The 20159-nt window shown below is 46.2% G+C and overlaps 1 protein-coding gene across 1 annotated transcript in view; it reads right to left on the bottom strand.

Moving 5' to 3' along the window:
• The window catches only part of FAM234B (family with sequence similarity 234 member B), a 41476-nt gene that overhangs the window by 18922 nt on the left and 2395 nt on the right, over positions 1–20159 (bottom strand). The window contains exons 2-5 of the mRNA XM_062194855.1: positions 11486–11884; positions 10161–10259; positions 5412–5600; positions 3449–3579 (exon numbers count right to left, since the gene is read on the bottom strand). Coding sequence (XP_062050839.1) covers positions 3449–3579; positions 5412–5600; positions 10161–10259; positions 11486–11884 — 818 coding nt within the window. The remainder of the gene's footprint in view (positions 1–3448; positions 3580–5411; positions 5601–10160; positions 10260–11485; positions 11885–20159) is intronic.

Below are 20159 nucleotides of genomic sequence, written 5' to 3'. Positions count from 1 at the left end.
TCAGCCTCAGTGTCTCTCTGTCTCTCTCTGTCTCTCTCTCTCAACACAACAAAATAAACTAAATTTTTGAAGTAACAATTTCCTTAGGTTGATATAACTGGCTAAACCACAAATAAAATATGGTTTTTGATATGGAAATCAGGGCTATTTAGAGAGAAGCAGGCTGAGAGGGACCAGGCCAATGGCACAAGGGCTTTCATAGAGAAAGGGGATTAGTCTCATTCAGAGCAGCTCCATGGGACAGAAGCGGGAACAATGAACAGAACCTCTGAGAAGGCAGCTTTCTCATCAACAGGGCAGGGTTTTCCAGAGCTGGCCCCAGATGAAACGGCCTGCCTCACCAACGAGTGATGTTCCACCAGCCTGGGCACCCAAGGAGAGCATGGGAGCCAATGCATCGGGAAGACCGAGTCACAGGGCACAGCGCAGTGACAGGGATGACCTCATGGCTCTTAGTCCCTTCCTGCTCACGGACTAGACCAGGCCTCCTCATCCCAAACCAGGTGCAGCTCTCCCCAGGCCGCCAGGCTCTACAGCAGACCCAAGAATGCAATGACCCTTGCCATGGACCTAATAGGTTTCCTTCCCTGTAAACAGACAGCCTTCCAAAACTGCAGTTTAAGGAGCTCCCTCTGCTTCTTGGTTCTTGGCATAGAGGTCAGAACAAAGATGAAGCTACCACTTTAAAATTATTGACTTCTTAAGAGTTTTCTATTTTTTTCCTCTCTTTTCTTAAAAACTTTATTTATTTGAAAGGCAGAGTTACAGAGAGAGAGCGAGCAAGCGAGCGAGTGAGTGCACTCTTTCATCCACTGGTTCACTCTCTAAACAACCACAACAGCTGGTGCTGGGCCAGGCCGAAGGCAGGAGGCCCTAGCACTTGTGCCACCTTTCACTGCTTTCCCAAGTGCATTAGCAGAGAGCTGAATGGGAAGAGGAATACCCGGGACAGGAACCAGTGCCCATATGGGATGCTGACATTGCAGGCAGTGGCTTAACCCATTATGCCACAATACCAGTGCCAAGATTTTTCTAGAACTATTACTTTTTGAACAGAAGAGAGACTATTCTACACCTGCACACCACTGTACAAATGGGTAAATTCTATGAGGTAAGCCAGCAATACACTGGGTACAGACAAGAAAAAATAAAGAAAACGAAAGAGGTACCAAGCAGCTGAGAGACCAGAGGCCGATTCCTCTGACAGCAGCCCCCTTATTATGTAGGGTCTGAAGGCCCCACCTTCTCATCAATCACCGCTAGCAAAGAAGCCAGATGGGGTAATGGGACCAAGACTGTCAGAGGTGTTCAGGGCCTATAAGCTTGCTCAATGTCTTGCTATGCCTGTACTGACTACGATTCCACTAAAAGAAAACCCTCCCCCTCAGACACACTTTCCCCTTGGGGACCTTCAGAAAATCAGTTCCTGCTGGGAGGAATCACGGAAATTGGCCCTAAATTCCAATATCTTGATTCACAATGACTGGGATAAAAAAAGTTATGTAACTCCTGAATGCTTGATTTGGGTTCACTTCGAGCTGAAGACAACTAACAGAAAGCTCCCCTAAAATCCAGAGAGTTAGCACATTATCTTTCCTTTCCTCTCATGTCACAAACGTAAGGCATCATCTGGCACTCTCCGGCGATGCCCATCAAAACTGGTGACTGGCAGAGCAGTTTGAGTTTGTGGTGCTTTTGGCAGAAAGCTATAAAATGTGGATAGATTTAATTCTATTCTAAACAACCGTACTTGCAGAATTTATTTATTTAAATATTTATTTATTTGTTTATTTTAAAGATTAAATTTATTTATTTGAAAATCAGGGCAAAGGGGATGGGAGGAGGCAGCAGGAAGAGAGACCTTCCAATCTCTAGTTTACTACCCAACAGCAGCAACAACCAGGTCTGGGTCAAGCTGAAGCCAGGAGTCAGGAACTCCATCAGGCCTCCCGCATGGGTTACAGGGGCCCAAGCACTTGATCCATCATCTGCTGGTCCAGAACCAGAGCAGCTGGGACTTGAACAGGTACTCCAACATGGGATGGTGTCTCAAGCAGCAGCTTAACCTGCTGTGCCACCACACTGGGCCCTGCTTGCAGAATTTGTAACTATTCCATATATGCAGAATGAGAAAACACAACAGTAAACACACGCTCTGCTAAAATTAAGAAACGCTATCAAATGAGACAAAATTATCTGCATCCGTAATCTTCCACAAAGATGAGTCCTCTTTGCCAGGTGTCCAGTTCTTTTGCCCCCAACATTTCTCTGGCAGATTCACACTAAGAAGTCTGCAGAAAAGTCCTAGAGAAACTGACAAAAGCTCTAAAAAAAAAAGCTCCAGGAATAAAAACTTAAAATTGATGTAATTCTGTTTGTAATGTATTACTTCCTGCAATTTGGAGAAAGACACCAATTATCGTTATCTATGCACAGAATAACTGACTCCAGGGCAAGGAAGTTCTAGCAAAGCATGATTCCACACTGTAATCCCACAGCCACTGGACTAGCAGCAAAGCATCTTGCCACTGCCCAGACAAGTGCCACAACCTCCTTTCTTTGATCACTGTTTCATCACTTGACTTAGATTTTTGTTCTCTATCAACTGCCTATCAGTCTGTCCTATAAAATTTCAATATATGTAACACAGTAAAACTAACAATATTTATAACTGGCAAAAAAAAAAAAAAAACAACAGGCACTACACCAGGTCATTTAATATGCTAACACTAATTAACACAACAATCCTACAAGGAGAAAAGATATTCCCATTCTACAGATGGAGAAACAGGAGGTTGGATAGTTCCATGACTTGTCCAAGGCCACAAGGCTTTGAGGTGGTGAAGGGGAGTTTGATGCAATCTGAGATGGCTCCAAAGATCCACTACCCAACAGTCCATGGAATCACAATGAGAATGCTGGGAGAGATGGGTTTATAGAGGTTATTTATGCACTCAATCTCCCACAAAGATGTATTTAAACCTAATCCCTTGGCCAGCGCCATGGTTTAACAGGCTAATCCTCCACCTTGCGGCACCAGCACACAGGGTTCTAGCCCCAGTTTGGGTGCTGGATTCTATCCTGGTTGCCCCTCTTCCAGGCCAGCTCTCTGCTATGGCCCAGGAAGGCAGTAGAGGATGGCCCAAGTGCTTGGGCCCTGCACCCGCATGGGAGACCAGGAGAAGCACCTGGCTCCTGGCTTCGGATCAGCGCGATGATCAGCTGCAGCGGCCATTGGAGGGTGAACCAACGATAAAGGAAGACCTTTCTCTCTGTCTCTCTCACTATCCACTCTGCCTGTCCAAAAAATAAATAAATAAATAAATAAATAAACCTAACCCCTTGAAAAAAGGAAGTTTCAAACAGCATTTACAACAACACTAGGAACAGAGAGAACTAAAATGCAAGCATTCCCTGTAAGAAACACTAGCCACATCCCAGAGTGTACCTGCACTTCCCCGATGGCCAGGACCACAAGATCCCTGACGCCGTCTTCATCCAAGTCCGGCAGCACTGCAACTGGGGCGGCCAAGGTGCCATTAGACAAGGAGCTGGGGTTTAAAGTCCAAATGGCTTTCCCTAGAGAAAGACAAACAGGCTGGTCACCATTACTGCTTCCTGCCTCTGGGAAAGACGGGCCAACACACGCAGGACAGAAAAGAGAAGCCCACAGCCTCCTACTTTCTTTTCCTTTAGTTTTCATCTTACAGAGGAGTAAGGGAGCAGGGATTGTGATCAGAAATCCTTAAGGATTCAGCTAACAAATCCATGTAATAACTTCACATCTGGATCTGTTACACAAGAGGGAGGTGCTGCAGTGGCCCCAAGAGAGAACGGCCACTTTCCGGGGAGAAGGAATTGACCTGACGGAGGTTTTTACAATTATTAAGGGACCGTGCAGGGGCAACCATCAGAGAAATCACAGGAGGTGTTCAAGATGCTCTCAGTTCTAGAGTTCACTGTATTTCCATTTTTTTCACTCAAAAATATCGCACTACCAATTTCCCACTGCTAAGACTGAGAAGAATGTCATAATTTATGCAGCTTCTTGCATGTATGGTCCAAGGTGTTACAAGCATATTATCCTGTGTTTAAGATTCTGTAAAGAGGCTTCATTACATTTCTTTTTTCATTCTTTTTGTCATATAAGAGGGTATTTTAAGTTTAGAGGAAAATGGTTAAAAGCCAAGTTGGGGCATACTTTTGGCATAGTGGTTAACACCTCACCTAGGGGACCCACATGCCTAGTTCAAGTTCTGGCTCCGCTTCCAATTCCAGCTTCCTGCTAATGCACACCCTGGGAGGCAGCAGGTGATGCTCACATAACTGAGCTCCTGGTACCCATGTGGGGGACTCTTGATTTCAGCCTTACCAGCCCTAGCTGATGTAAGCATTTGGGAAGTGAACCAGTAGATAGAAAATCAAGTGTTCAGACTCGTTCTCTCTTTCAAATAAAACAAAAATAACTTTTAAAGTTTATTTTACTGCAAAACACTTTTCAACCCATGCATACATTTTTCATAATACTCATTTTTCCATGATCCTTTTTAAGACTCCTCATGTGCATGGATTTCAAAATTTTTTGCACCAAAATAAATTTGCTTTTTTATTCCATTTTCCAAACTTTCATTGTTGTTGTTAAAGATTTATTTATTTGTAAGGCAGAGTTACAGAGAGACAGAGGGAAAGACAGAGAGATCTTCCATCCACCATTTCACTCCTCAAATGGCTCCAATAGCTGAAGATGGGCTGATCTGAAGCCAGGAACCAGGAGCTTCTTCCGAGTCTCCCACATGGGTGCAGAACCTCAAGCACCTGGGCCATCTTCTGCTGCATTCCCAGGTGCATTAGCAGGGAGCTTGATCATAAGTGGAGCAGCCAGGACTTGAACTGGTGCCTTATGGGATGCTGACGTCACAGGCAATGGCTTTACCCATCATGCCACAGCACTGGTCCTTCCACAAACTTTTTGAAGTACATTCACATCTAAGTGCAACAAGATGCTAAAATGCCAAGTCCATATGCCTCTGCACACCTTGCTTTCTTCACTGACAGATTTTAAGTGGCTGCTGTCCAAGTTTATGCACAAAACTAACCTGCATCAAGTATGAAGAGACAAAGCTCAGTTGTCTTCTGTGAGAGAACAGAGGGGGGGGGCTATTCATAAACCAGAGGCCTCAGGGTAGTTTCTGGTAGGGTAACTCAGGTCAGCCCCGTCTTATCACCAAACAGGTTGAACCGTGGCTCTGTTTACTCAATCTGTCCAACCTTTTCCCTGATTCCCTTAATATCTACCTTCCCAAGCAGTAAATCAGATTTCCTGCCATGTTAGCATGGAAATGTCCCCTCCCCACTGAGCTGTTCTAATCCAAAGTTACGGTTCAGGGTTTTGTGCGGCAAACGCTCCTTACCTGAGGTTGCATTGAATGCACTCAGCATCTTGTGTGTCCCTGTCACAAGGCAGGTGGTCTCAGCCAGGCTTCCAGGCATCAGGTCCAAACACGTGATCTCTCGAGCCTCCTCGGGAAGGGGACTGGACCACAGTGCACTGCCATTCATGCCGGAGAGGCACACCAGATTAGCAGCTGGCCTGGAGACACCTGAGAGGCAAGAAGGAAACAGAGGCAGAGACGGGAGAGGCAGAGATGAGCAGGGGGCCAGGAAGTTGAAAGCGGAAGGCAGAAGGACAGCCCCTCACACAGAATGCTCGCCGCCCTCCTATAAGTCCAGCAACAGTGAGGACCTGCCACCTCTGCCCAACACACTTCTCAGGAAAACAAGATGCTGAGGCCCCCTCGGCACTGCCTCATCCACTTCTGCACTTCGCACCTCTCCTGACACATCTGTGCACCTGTCTGCCCCCCCACACACACCACTCCCACTAAACAGTGACATCCTCAAGGAGAAAGTGTCTCCTTCACTTCTGTATCCTCAGCCCCTTGCAAAGTGCCTAGCTCATGTAACAATCCATCATTTGCTCAATAAAAGAAAGGAGCAAAATCAACAATACGGCAAAGCAGCTATGGGGAACAAATAACCAAGGAGGAAATGTATGCTCAGAAACATGAGACTGATCTAGCACATCAAAAGGTATTGCTGTCTAGAGGTCCATGGAATCCACTGAATTGGCCCCAGTCAGGAAACCTAACCCGCAGGTCCCAGGGTAGCCCCCAGGGACGAGACACTCACCTTTGTGGTCAGTAAGCCTGCATGTCCCTTGGTAAGATATCAGAATAGTATCTTTCCTTCTGCCAGTTTTACTTTCACTTTTAGAACAGGGGCTCCTTGAATCATCTCATACACCTCCCACTTGGAGCAACAACTGATACCAATAAGGAAACATATGCTTTAGAGCTTTATTCTCTTTCTTCCTGGTATCACTAATTAAATCTGGGACCTAAGAACAAGTGACAAACTGTGGCTCACTGTCTGAAGCAGACAGATGTGACAACAGTGGTCACATGTGTTAGCCTCCAGACACCTCAACAAGGCTAAGATTAATAACCTGGGCTGCTCTTCCTTCTTAAGGGTCCTGCTGATTCCATGTCAATTCCTTTCCTAGGTGCTGATGGTGGTCCCTTCCCCATGGGACCACAGCTGGTTGAGGCAGAGACCAGGCTCCACTTGTTTAGCACTCTGTAACACCAGCAAACCCCCAGACAAGGCACATAGCACCTGTCATACCACAGGTATTCAAAATGTGAATGAATCAATAAACAGGTGAACAAATTAAAAACTCAGCCCCTTGGGCTAGCGCTGTGGCACAGTAGGTTAATCCTCCGCCTATGGCGCCAGCATCCTACGTGGGTGCTGGTTCTAGTCCCATCTGCTCCTCTTCCAGTCCAGCTCCCTGCTATGGCCTGGGAAAGCAGTAGAAGATGGCCCCAATGCTTGGGCCCCTGCACCCACATGGGAGACCAGGAAGACGCACCTGGCTCCGGGCTTTGGATTGGTGCAGCTCTGGTGGCAAATTTGGGGAGTGAATCAATGGAAGGAAGACCTTTCTCTCTGTCTCTCCCTCTCACTGTCTGTAACTCTACCTCTCAAATAAGTAAATAAAATCTTAAAAAAAAAAAAATACTCAGTCCCTCTGTGCAGTGACACAGAGCTTAGTAGGTTAAGGGCAGAGCAGTTTGACTTGAGAGTTAAGGTCATGAACTCTGGAGTCAGACTCCTGGATCTGAATCCCAGCTCTACCATTTACCAGCTGTGAGCCTTGGGACAAGTTCCCTGGCCTTGCCATGGTCTACAGAAGGGGATCATAATGTCACTCTACCTCCTAGGAGTGTACTGAGGGATAAATTGATCCACAGATGTCACATGCTTAAAATTGCGCATAGCATACAGACAGCACCACAAGCCAGCTATCATTGTTATGATCTGTGGGCAAATCAGGCTGGTCCACACTGTATCCATCCCATGGCCCTGCCATCATCAGTCTTGATATGCAGTACACCACATAAAATACCAACTGACTACAAAAATCTCTGAGAAACCTGATAGGGGAAATTTTTTTTTGAAAAATTTATTTATTTATTTGAAAGGCAGAGTTACAGAAAAAGCAGAGACAAAGAGAAAGAGAGAGATCTTCCATCCAGTGGTTCACTCCCCAGCTGGCCAAAACAACAAGGGTTGGGCCAGGCCAAAGCTGGTAGTCAGGATTTTCATCCAGATCTCCCACATGGATGCAAGGACTCAAGTACTTGGGCCATCTTCCACTGCTTTCTCGGGCACATTAGCAGGGAGCTGGATCGGAAGTGGAGCACAGACTCAAACCAGCACCAGCCCGCAAGCATCACAGGCAGCGACTTAAACTGCTATGCCACAAAGCTGGCCCTGAAGGAGGAAATTTTATGGCAAAGGTTCACAAGTAGAAAAAATGGAATCAGGGTTCTATAATCTGAAAATCCACCTCTAGGTTGCAGGTTGTCTCTGTGATAGATCCCTGCCCAGGGTGCGTCAATATATCACATCTCCAAAACTTACCTGGATGTTTCTTCCAGGGCCTGACTCAGGGATGGGGAATGTCCAGCCCTTGGGCTCTATAGGCCCATGAAATTACATGGTCTGACCCTACCAAAGCAACTGCAAACAGGGCTCGAAGTTTAATACATTTATAGCAGGGTAATTTTTCAGTTGATAATTTTGCATGGCTGGCAAATGATGTTATAAATATCCAAAAAGCCCTTGGCAGGAAAAAAGTTCCCCACTCTGGCCTTAATGATTAAAGAGTAGTGACTTGGCATCCTTGGCCTCCAGCTAGAGTTCCTGCATCAGCTTACAGAATGCAGCTCCGCTCTGCTTTAGTGGGGCTTCAGGACAAACAGAAAGCCCTGCGTACCCACACTAGAAATGCAACCCTTTGTTCAGTGCATGCATGTAGCAGCTGGGGTCTCCCAAACAGCAGTGGAAGGCTTAATAAGGAGATTCTGTACTAAGATCTGAGCAGCGTGTTGGGGCACCCAAATGACAGAACAGTGCCTGAGAACTGTTACTGCTTGCAGGCCCATAGGGACAAGGAGAGGAAATAACTCTTGCAATACAGAAGAAAATCCTGTAAGCAGACCACCCTGAGATGAGCTACGTGCCGCAGTCACAGATGTTGCCACCCTGCAGGGAGCCCAGCAGGGTCCCCACAATTTCTTGCCCATGCGCCCTACTGGCCTAGATCAGGTGGAAGCCACAGGTCGGTGTCCATGTCCCAAAATACAGAGCAGAGTTAGAAGAGTAAACTGGCCGGCGCCGCGGCTCACTAGGCTAATCCTCCGCCTAGCGGCGCCGGCACACTGGGTTCTAGTCCCGGTCAGGGCACCGATCCTGTCCCGGTTGCCCCTCTTCCAGGCCAGCTCTCTGCTGTGGCCAGGGAGTACAGTGGAGGATGGCCCAAGTCCTTGGGCCCTGCACCCCATGGGAGACTAGGAGAAGCACCTGGCTCCTGCCATCGGATCAGCGCGGTGTGCTGGCCGCAGCGCGCCTACCGCGGCGGCCATTGGAGGGTGAACCAACGGCAAAAGGAAGACCTTTCTCTCTGTCTCTCTCTCTCACTATCCACTCTGCCTGTAAAAAAAAAAAAAAAAGAAGAAGAAGAGTAAACTGAGTAGGAAAAGGAAAACATCCAGCCACGATGTATGTGTGCAAAGCTGTGTGATCCAAGAGCAAGAGGAAGTACAGAGGTAGTGTGCTTTATACTCTAAGAAGTGATGTAAACAGAACTGGGAGAGGACTTGAGAACCCTAAGTTACTGAGGTATGTGGATAAGTCACTCCTCTCTGGCTTTTTCTTCATTGGCCTGGGTGACCACTAATAGTCCCCTCCAGCTGTACCTCTCTCAGATGTCTTGCACTGAACTTTTAAATGCAGGGTTCCCATGCATGGCAGCTGGGTGACTTTCTACTCACAGCAGACTCTCTTTTGCAGTGCTCCTAGGGACAAAACTCCGATGGCTTTCTCTTAGCTCACCGTCCCCTATAGCAGCCTCAAAGACACCTCTGGGCTGGGCCCTGTGGCACAGCAGGTTAAGCCACTGTATGGGATCCCATACTGGAGTGCTGGTTCAAGTCCTGACTACTCAGCTTCCAGGCCAGCTCCCCTGCTACTGCTCTTGGGAAGCAGAAGATGTTGGCTAAAACACTTGAGTCCTTGCTACCCGCTTGGGAGACTCAACTTGAGTTCCTGATTCCTGGCATTGGCTCAGCCTGGCCCCAGCTACTGTGGGCATTTGAGGTGTGAACCAATGGATGAAAGATATCTGTCACTCTACCTTTCCAATAAATAAATCGTTAAAAAAACAACAGGGGCCTGTGCTGTGGCATAGCAGGTAAAGTCGCCATCTGCAGCACTGGCATCCCATATGGGCAACAGTTCAAGTTCTGGCTGCTCCACTTCCAATCCAGCTCCCTGCTATCCCTGCTAATGGCCTAGGAAAGTAGTGGAAGATGGCCCAAGTGTTTGGTCCCCTGCACCCATGTGTGAGACACAGATGAAGCTCCTGGCTCCTGGCTTCAGCCTGGTCCAGCCCTGGCCATTGCAGCCATTTGGGGAGTGAACCAGAGGACAGAAGATCTCTCTCTCTCTCTCTTTCTATAACTCTTTCAAATGAATAAGTAAATCTTTATATAAAAAAAAAACAATAACAACAACCAAAAGAAGATGTCTCTTACCAACTGCACTCCCATTCCTTGATGTCACAAAGGAGAGGAGAACATCACGCAGGCCATCTCCGTTCACATCAGCCAATTCCAAGGGAGACAGGTCCCCACCTGAAACACACAGAATCAAGAAAAAGGTCCTGGGCATGTGCTGCCAGCCAGTTCTCTGCTGCCAAGCTAGAAAGCAGGTGGTGCCTGCAGAGAAATCGGGCAGACTTCCTGGTCCTCACAAGACACATTTGCTTCTCCCTATTCTTCCCACTGAGTATACTGAAAAACCCTGCACATTATACAGAAACCGAACGTAAGAAAGGTGCAGAGAAGACAGACCAGCTAGAGACTTTAAGACCCAAGGCATGACAATTTAATTAGTGCCCCGGGTTTGCTTTTGGCTTTATATATCCCAGGCAGGGGGTTGGAGAAGCCAGCAATGCAGAAATGCCATAAATGCAAATAAAACATTCCCAGGAAAAGCTGGCCTCACTCTTATTATCGGTGTGGTAAAACGTTAAAGAAAAGGAGCAACCCACACCAAATGCAGGATAGCAGAACCCTCTGCTAGGCAGAGTAGGATGTGGTCAGGAGGAACCACAAAGGTCTCAAGAATGTTCTAGAACTTAAGCTGGGTGGGGGATATACCCATACCTTGTTATGAATCTTCACCCAGCATATAAATATTACACACGTAAGTTATGATAGCCTTAGGAGAAACGAAAGACGAAGACAACATCTTTTCCAGAAGTGAACTCAACTGTGATCAGAGATAAAATATTTCCAAATCAAGACCATGCAAGGAGCCTGGGGACAGCCCTCTACAGCAGACAAGTGACAGGGCTGCTCAGCAGGGCTCCCATACAATCCCCAGTCCAGAGCAAGAAGTGTTAACTAAAGCTGTCCAAAGAGAGACAAAAATCATAGAAAAGACGACAACTCGCTTTTACATGAGATGATTTTCAAACCTAAATGAGGTCAGCAGAGGCCCCGGGGACTGGAGACGGGCAGCAGCCCTCAGCCGGGCTGGCCTTGGGCTTTACTCCTCTGTAAATGGCCCTCCTGCAGCTTTGCATTCCAGGAACCAGCAACCCAGTGCCAACCTGATGCAATTCAGTGAAGACAACACAAAAGAGCGATTCCCAAGAGTCTACAGGTGTAAACTCCATTTGGTGGTTTTATTTCCAGTCTTCACCTCCTTCCCACCACTACCCGCCTCCCCGACACACACACCAAGCAGAATGCTGTAGGACACACGTCAGTTTGTAAGACTTGGAGGGAAATTTTTGGCAATCAGACAGACCATGAAGTTTTACAGAACTAGGGTGGAAGATCCTGCAGCTCACCTGCCTGGGAGCCCAAGCGGCGGCTCCAAGTGCTATGCAGATCTCGGGGGGGACAGGGGATCAGGAAAGCACACAGGAGAACCAGGATCATGGAGACCCCCAACGCTAGCAGAAAGACAGACGTGCGCACGTAGGACACAAGCGAGGACGTCGTCTTCTGCTCCAGGCCCCCAAGGGGCTCGGAGGGGAACCCCTCCGCAGTGACTTCTGAAAGGTGTGGTTTTGCGGCCCCTGCAGCCTCCACGTCTGAGTCAGGCTCGGGGGCTTCCCCCAGTGCACTCTTGCCATTTTTGACTCCTCCGTTCTTCTGCTGCAAGTTAAGCACAAGATCGTCCTCGCTCTCGTCGCTGTCCGCCTGTGTGAGGGGATCGTACTCCCCTAGGTCTGGGCTCTTCTTCCCTGAAAGACACCAGGACAGGGGGGTCAGGGAGGCCTAGGAAGAAGTTCTCACCAAGCATGAGGACAGGGCTTGAGTGTGGCCCCCACGGTTCACTGTGGAGAGCTTGGTCTTCACGGTGGAGATGTTGAGAGATTGTAAGGATCCTGGGAAGGGATTAATGTAGGTCTCACGAGACCCTGAGTTAGCTCCCACAAGGGGGTTGCTACACAACAAGGGTGGCGAACCTTTTGTCTGCCAAGAGCCATTTACACATTTATAATACCCTTCACAGTCCACAGAAAATCATCAATCCAAAAATCAGCCTGCTGTGGATGTACTGAATTTTGAGTCCTGCCTGCAGTTGCCTTGGCAGGGTCAAACTAAATGATTTTGCAGGCCATATACAGTTGATGGGCTGGACATTCCTCACCTCTGCACAAAAGAACAAGTCAGGCCCCTCCCCTTTCTGCCTCTGGTCTCACCATGGGATCTTCCCTCTCCCAAGATGTCATGTGCTGTGATGGGATGCAGCCAGGGGGCCTGTACCAGAGGCCAAGTCGATGGGGCCACCCAGTCCTAGGCTTTTAGCCTCCAGAACCATGAGCTAAATAAATCTCTTCTTTTGATCAAGCATCAGCCTTGGCTATTTCATTATAGTATCAAAAAACTAATATAAGGATACATCAAACAATTAGCAGGAAATGAAATGACAAGGGTTTTTTTTTCTTTTTTTGCGGCAAAAACATTTGAAATCCATGCATAACTTTTTCATCATAGGCATTTTCCATGAACTTTTTGAATACCCCTCATACATATGGCAACTGCAAACACCTAGGAGGACACATGGAAAAAAATCAGGCCTGGGCTTGGGTGGCTCTCGTAAAACATACACCAGCAATGGGGTGAGGGAGAGGGCTGGAGGGACAAAGAAAAGCATAGTGCTCCAGAATGACTGCCTCCCTGAGGTTAAGACAGAGAAATCAGCAGACTTCCAGTGGGATCAGCACTGTGGCACAGCAGGTTAACCCCCTACCACAGGAAGTGCCAATCTGAGTCCCAACTAGTCTACTTCCCATCTAGCTCCCTGCTAAAACTCCTGGGAAAGCAATGGCAATGGTCCCTACCACCAAAGTAGGAGACTCAAACGGAGTTCCAGGCTCCTGGCTTCAAACTGGCCCAATCCCAGCTATCTGGGGATGAAAAGATGAAAGATCTCTCTCTCTCTCTCTCAGTGTCCTTTCCTCTCTCTCTCTCTCCTTTTCTCTCTGTTGTTCTTTCAAATAAATAAAAAAGAAAGAAATCTTCAAGAATACTCTCACTTGCTGGCATCTCAGTAATAAACAACACCATGGCCCCTGAATCAACTTCCCATACACCCACCGTGCAGGCTGCCAGACTTCCTTAGGGCTGTGATATGCTAATCCTTCCTGGGAGACTTTCGAGAACAATTCTGCTCTGTGCGCTGCTCCTCGCAGTCCAGTATTTCTGGCTTCCCAAGTGTTTCTATGGAAACAGCTTAGTTAATGCTGCACGTCAGCTGGAGGTGCCTCACGGAAACCTCGCCTCTGCTCCCGCTGTGATGCCAGTGCCCTGCCCCCATAGTGCTGGGGGGAGGGTGGGCAGCGGAGCAGGAGTGCAGCTTGGAGGACCTGTCCTGAGGCTGGTGTGCAAAGCAAGCTCCGCGCTTTACTTTGACTGTACGTTGGTTTGGGGTGGCTGAGAGAGAGAAATCACAGGGAACTTGAGTGCACCCCTCCACCCATTGGCCCTCACTGAATGATTTTACAGCCTTGCTTCATGCTAGAACCAAGAAAGTTTCTGTTTTCTGGAAATTAACTGTACTAACAAACTTTTTTGTATAATCTTTTGCTCAGAAATTGAAAAACAAATAAATAAAACATAACCCAGTTGATTAAAAAAGCAGGGAGAGGGGGAGGGAGGAAGGGGGAGATGGAAAGGGGAGGGAGAAGAGGAGAAAGGGGAGAGAGAAGAGGAGAGAGGAGGGAAGGGAAGAGGGGAGGGGAGAGGGGAGATGGAAAGGGGAGGGGAGAGAGGAGAAAGGGAAGGGAGGAGGAGGGAAGAGAGAGAGAGAAAGAGAAAGAGAGAGAGAGGAAAGGAGGGAGAAAGGAAGCATTTCTAACCCCTGGTTCACTCCCTAATCTAAATGACCATAACAAACCAAGGCTGCAGTCAGGACAAGGTGGAAACAGAATTCACTGTGGAGTCACCACGGTGGGTGGGAGGGACTCAGTTACCTGAGCCATCACCTGCTGCTTCCCGGGATGTGTATTTGCAGAAGCTGGAATCAGGAGCGGAGCTGGGAGCCAAGCCCAGCACTCAGATCTGGGATGCAGGCATCCCAAGCGGTGTCTTAAGTGCTAATATAAACACCGATGCCAAGAAGAATTCCTGGTACGAATCTCTGTCTCTGGGTCACTGCGATGATGTCATTTCATAGATTATATCTGTTTGCTCAACACAGGGAATGAAGTAATAAAACACTGCATGGAGGCCAGAGGTGGGCAAACTCCAGTGTGAAGTTTAGTATTTGGTACATACTAAATCAATTAATGACTGTTTTTTAAAAATGAATATCCAAAGAAGTACTTTTGCAACATTTACTACTTTCCATAAAAAGGAAGATATTTATTTCATTATCAAAGCTAATCATTTTATCTAATAAATATTAAATTTAATTTTTAAAGGAACAAATTATAAGAAAATAAACCTATTATTAGGAACATAATTCAAAACAGTACTTCCAGGGTATGCCATAAGGTCATCAGGTTCAGGACAGTTCCTACAACTCACATTGCTGCTCTACAAATCAAATTATTTTATTACAAATCAATTATTTTATTAATTAGTGCACACCATTCCCTAACCATCCCAGATATTTGTAATAATTTGCAAACATAGCCACAAGTTATTAAAATAACTCCAATATGTTCTAAAGAGGTTGCTTTATTTTCTAAGATTTATTTATTCATTTGAAAGGCAGGGTTATAGAGAGGCAGGGAGAGAGAGAGAGAGAGAGAGAGAGAGAGGAGAGAGAGAGGTTTTCCATTTGCTGGTTCAGTCTCCAGAGAACAGGAGGGAAGGACAATTCTCCCTATTCCAGAAAATACGCTACCAAGCAATTACTGTAATCTCAGTTCTGTTGGCAGTCACAGCACATCACCAATTCAAGCAAAACTCCCAGACATTTAAACACACACTCAGACCATTCTATAATTGTGCAATTGGATTTTTAGTATCAAGTGAAAAATTCAGTATCAACATCTACTTAATTCAATCTCACTAATCAGTTTCCATATTTGCAACAATCACACCAGCCTAAAACAGCATCTTTACCAAGTGGTAGCATTAATAAAATACCCGCTAACAAAAGAATTGAAAGGAAACTCATTTTTATCACATTATATTAGTCAATGATAGTTCACAGGCAAGAAGGAATTGGTTCTATACGCTACAAAAATGTAAAATCTTTTAAAAATCCTTAATAATACTTCATAAACAACCCTTGAGAGGGATGGCAGCTGCTACTGAATTAGTCTTTGTGGAAAAATTACAGGTTTCTAATTGATGATGGCAAAGGAAGGCATTTCTGACATACTCTCTTCCTTCAAATAAAATGGGGGAAAGAAAGAAAACAGCTTCATTTCCAAACAACTACTTATGAACAACTACTCCTGAATGGAACCAGAGGTGCACATTTGGGGCAGTGGTTGAGACAGCAATTAGGATGCTCACATCCCGCACTGGAGTACCTGGACTTGAGTCTCAGATCTGCCCGCAATTCCAGGTTCCTGCTAACGCAAACCCTGGGAGAGAGCAGTGATAGCCTAAATAGTTGGGTCCCTGCCACCCATAGGTGAGACCTGGATTGAACTCCTGAATCCTGGCTTCAACTTGGCCCAACCCCAACCATTACAGGCATTTAGGGAGTGGACCAGCAGACAGGAGCTCCCTTGTTCTCTTTCTCTGTGCCTTTCGAGAAAAAAAAAAAAAAAAAAAAAAAAAACCTACAAAAAAAAAAAAAAAAGATTCCTAAGAATTGAGGAAGCACAGTAAGAGTTGGCAAATATTTCTGCAGATCTTAAGCAATGAGCAGGGTTCAAAGAATTAATGATGATGGACCAGCGCCGCAGCTCAATAGGCTAATCCTCTGCCTACGGCGCCGGCGCACCCGGTTCTAGTCCCGGTTGGGGCGCCGGATTCTGTCCTGGCTGCCCCTCTTCCAGGCCAGCTCTCCCGGGAAGGCAGTGGAGGATGGCCCGAGTGCTTGGGCCCTGTACCCACATGGGAGACCAGGAGAAGCACCTGGCTCCTGGCTTTGGATCAGCGCGGTGCACCAGCTGCAATGCGCCGGTTGCAACGGCCATTGAGGGGTGAACCAACGGAAAAGGAAGACCTTTCTTTCTGTCTCTCTCTCTCACTGTCCACTCTGCCTGTCAAAAAAAAAAAAAAAAGAATTAATGATAATGATGATAACTGAAAACTCACTGAGTGCCTACTATCCTGGGTACTGGTCTAATTATTTCACATGTATTCCTTCATTTAATCCTCACAACCCTACATGGTGGGTATTATCCTCATTTTATCAAGAAGAAATCTAAAAAACAGAGGTAAACTGCTATCTAAGATCACAGCACTAACAAGAAGAAAAGCCAGGATTCAAACCAGGTATTTCACTGCAGAATCCACTTGCTCTCACCAACAAGTTACACTACCTCCCTTGTGACACAGAGCCCAACCAGTCATCTCCCGCTTGGAAAGACAAGGACGGGGGTCCCCGAAGCACCAATAACCCCCTTCAACACCCTGTAGTCAAAAGCGAGGTAAGACTGATTGGGAAACACTGCAAGCTGACATCTTTACAAGAAGGAAAGTTGACAGGACACCAGGTCAGGAAAGTAACTGGGGGCACAATCAGTTCTGAAGAGGCTCTTAAAAAAACACAGAAAGAAAGAGAGAAACAAGCATACTAGACCCATCAAGAAACACAGGTCAGTAACAAACTCAAAGAGGGTTAAGTTTCACATTATAAAATTATTAAGCAACGACAGGCGAGCCAATATAAAGAAGGGAGCAAACAGACAATAACCAAAGAAAGACAAAGTTGACATTGAAAAGGGCCCAGATTCCCTTTCAGAGATCAAGAAACAAAGGTGAATTTGGAGTTCAGGGCAATACATGGATAACTGGCACAACAAACAGAAGCAAACACTCCATCAGCACTCCAAGACCTGTGACAAGGAGGTAGCCTCCGGCTAGCCAGGACAAGGAAGAGCAGTGGGAAAAGGATCTGTTAGCCTAGATTCAGTTCCTGCTCCCTTCTGCCCAGGCATCAGCCAATTGCTAGCTGGAAAACAACAAATTCAAGCATTAATCAGCAAGGAACCGCTACCATTAGTACTCATTCCAGAGATTCTTCAGAGTTCTGCAAATATTCAAGGAAGAAATTATAGTGAAATAAAGCAAACAAAATCAGCCGAAGAACAAATGCTGGGCAATGATACCAAGATGGAAGAAACAGTGAACACTCTACAGAGTTCAAGAAATTAAAAATGGTTTCCGCTGAAATAAGCATTCATGGGATGATATCATCTTTCTAAGAAGAAATGACAATTCAATTGAAAAGGCAAAAAGTAAACAAGCAGGGCAAGGTGAAACAGCAGGAGAAAATAATACAATGAGTTTAGAAAAGAAAGCATGATGGGCCGGCGCTTGGCTCACTTCACTAATCCTCCGCCTGCGGCGCCGGCATCCCATATGGGCACCAGTTCTAGTCCCAGTTGCTCCTCTTCCAGTCCAGCTCTCTGTGCTTGGGCCCTGCACCTGCATGGGAGGCCAGGAGGAAGCACCTGGCTCCTGGCTTCAGATCAGCACAGCGCACCAGCCATGGCGGCCACTTGGGGAGTGAACCAACGGAAGGAAGACCTTTCTCTCTGTCTCTCTCCCTCACTGTCTAACTCTGTCAAATAAATTTTAAAAAAATTTTTTTTAATTTAAAAAAAAAGAAAAAAAAGCATTGTGGGAATCAACAAAAAGAATTAGACATTGCCAAAACACAGAGTCTGAGACACAAAGGATAACCACGTGAAAATTAAGGCAAAAGGAAAACAAAATGGAAGTAACATCAATGAGCACTTAATATCCACTCTTCCAGCCCCTTCCATGTCTTCTCTCAGTAAATCCAAATAACTCTTCAAGATGGACGCACAACCTCCATTTTGGAGATGTGGAAACTGAAGTTTGGAAGTTGAAGCAAGTGAGCCATGGTTAAACAGCAAGTAAGTTCAAACCCTGGCAGTCTGGCTTTATAGTCTATACTGGCTACCTGTGTGGCTCCCATAGAAAAGATCAAGGCTTTAAAAAGACCAGAAAGTGACAGATACTGAGAAAACAGTAAGCCAATATGGGTATAACTGAAGAACAGAAAAGAAAATGAAACCAAAAGCAATATTTCAAAGAGATGTTTTTATAAGTTCCTGCAATAAAGCCCTAAAGCTGCAGAGTAAAGGGTTCACAGAGTCCCCAAACAAATGCACACAAAATTGTCACTTTCGAGACACATCCTGGAATTCAAGGACAAAAAGGAATCCTACAGGGCAGCCAGGCCAAAGGAAACAGTGAAGTCACCAAGGATGGAAACAAAGCACAGGCAAGTTCTCCCCAGGAACACACAATGCTGAAAGACGGGGCAATACCTAACACATCCTCAGAGAAAGAACACATGGCAAAAGTTCCAGAACTCTGACCTGGCCATGTTGGCTTTGAAGCACAAAGGCCAGCGTGAGAGACCTCAGAGCTACCCGTCTCCTGTGTCTTCCTCTGGAAGACCACAGGTGATTCAGGGCCAGTTCTTCACCAAACTTTCAAGAAGGCTAACCACTTATTTTGACACTAACATGTTATATATAATTCAGATCATGTAAAAACAAGCCTCAGCCTGTTATTACAGACTGCCAGTTCTTTTTTTTTTTTTTTTTTTTTTTTTTGAGAGGCATAGAGACAGAGAGAGACAGACGACTGAAAGAAGATCCACTCTCCAAATGCCCACAACAGAGAGGGCTGGGCTAGGGATAAAGCCAGAAGCTGGAACACAACCTAAGTCTCCCTTATGAGTGGCAGGGACCCATCACTGCTGCCTCCCAAGGTCTGCACTGGCAGAAAGCTCCAGTCAGGAACCAGAGCCAGAGGCGGGAATCCAACCCAGGCACTCTCGTGTGGGATGCGGGTATCTCAACTACTACGCTAACCTGCTCCAGGACTGCAGGTTTTGATTAGAGAAACCCTAACTAAACATTTTCTCCCTCTGTATACGCACATAAAGACAACAGGAGAGAAGAAAGCACGAAGAAGCCCTTTGAGTTTCCTTCAGTCCTACTCACGCTGAGGAGCCTGATACCAACTCCACCCTTCAAGCTTAGGACACTCAGCCCTTACTCTTGTTGCTTTCTGCCACGGCCCAGATTTTTTTTTTTAAGATTTATCTATTTATTTGAAAGTTATACTTGGGAGAAGGGAGAGGGAGAGGGAGAGGGGAAAGGGGAGAGGGGAGAGGGGAGGAGGGGAGAGGGGAGAGGCATATGTTATGCCATAGCACCTGCCCCACAACCCAGATTTTTAATGAATGCAAAAGTTTTCAAGAATAAGGGGGAGGGCACTCCCACAATACATCAATATAAATGAGATTTCTACCACCACTGGTTTTCCTCTTGAGTAGACTAGGGGTGTTGGTTAACAGCATTTACAAAGCGATGCAGAGGCAAACATAAATGAGAAAGTGATGCAATTATACCATCCCCAAATGTTTTTCATGGCACGCTACCAAAGGCTATTAATTCTATAATATATGATTTTCTATACATTTATTATACCATACACTTTAGTGCAACTAAAGGTAAGTAATTCATATCATGGCACAGTTTATCTAAGGGCACATAATCACTCTAGGTTACACATAATAAAACAAACCTTAACAATAATATTATGCTTTCATAGCCCCTTCAGTGTTTGACCTTCAAACTTTAAAGCAGGATAACTGTGCCACAGGCTTTACGCATGTCAACACTATGCGCCTGTTACTAATTAACCTCACCTGATGCATGAGAGCCAGCTTTCCATCCTGCACTTGGTGAAAGGATGGGAGCCGCTGAAATACATTCCTAGAAACTGCTCCTTCCTCCTGAGGTTGCCATCATTAGCTCACTCATGACTGCTTCGGGCCTTCTTCAGGTATCACACTCATCAGTGAGCATGGCGCTAATAACAATAGCTAACATTTAC

Source organism: Lepus europaeus, chromosome 6 (assembly GCF_033115175.1).
Source record: "Lepus europaeus isolate LE1 chromosome 6, mLepTim1.pri, whole genome shotgun sequence".
NCBI lineage: Eukaryota > Metazoa > Chordata > Mammalia > Lagomorpha > Leporidae > Lepus > Lepus europaeus.
This window is presented reverse-complemented; position numbering and strand designations above follow the sequence as displayed.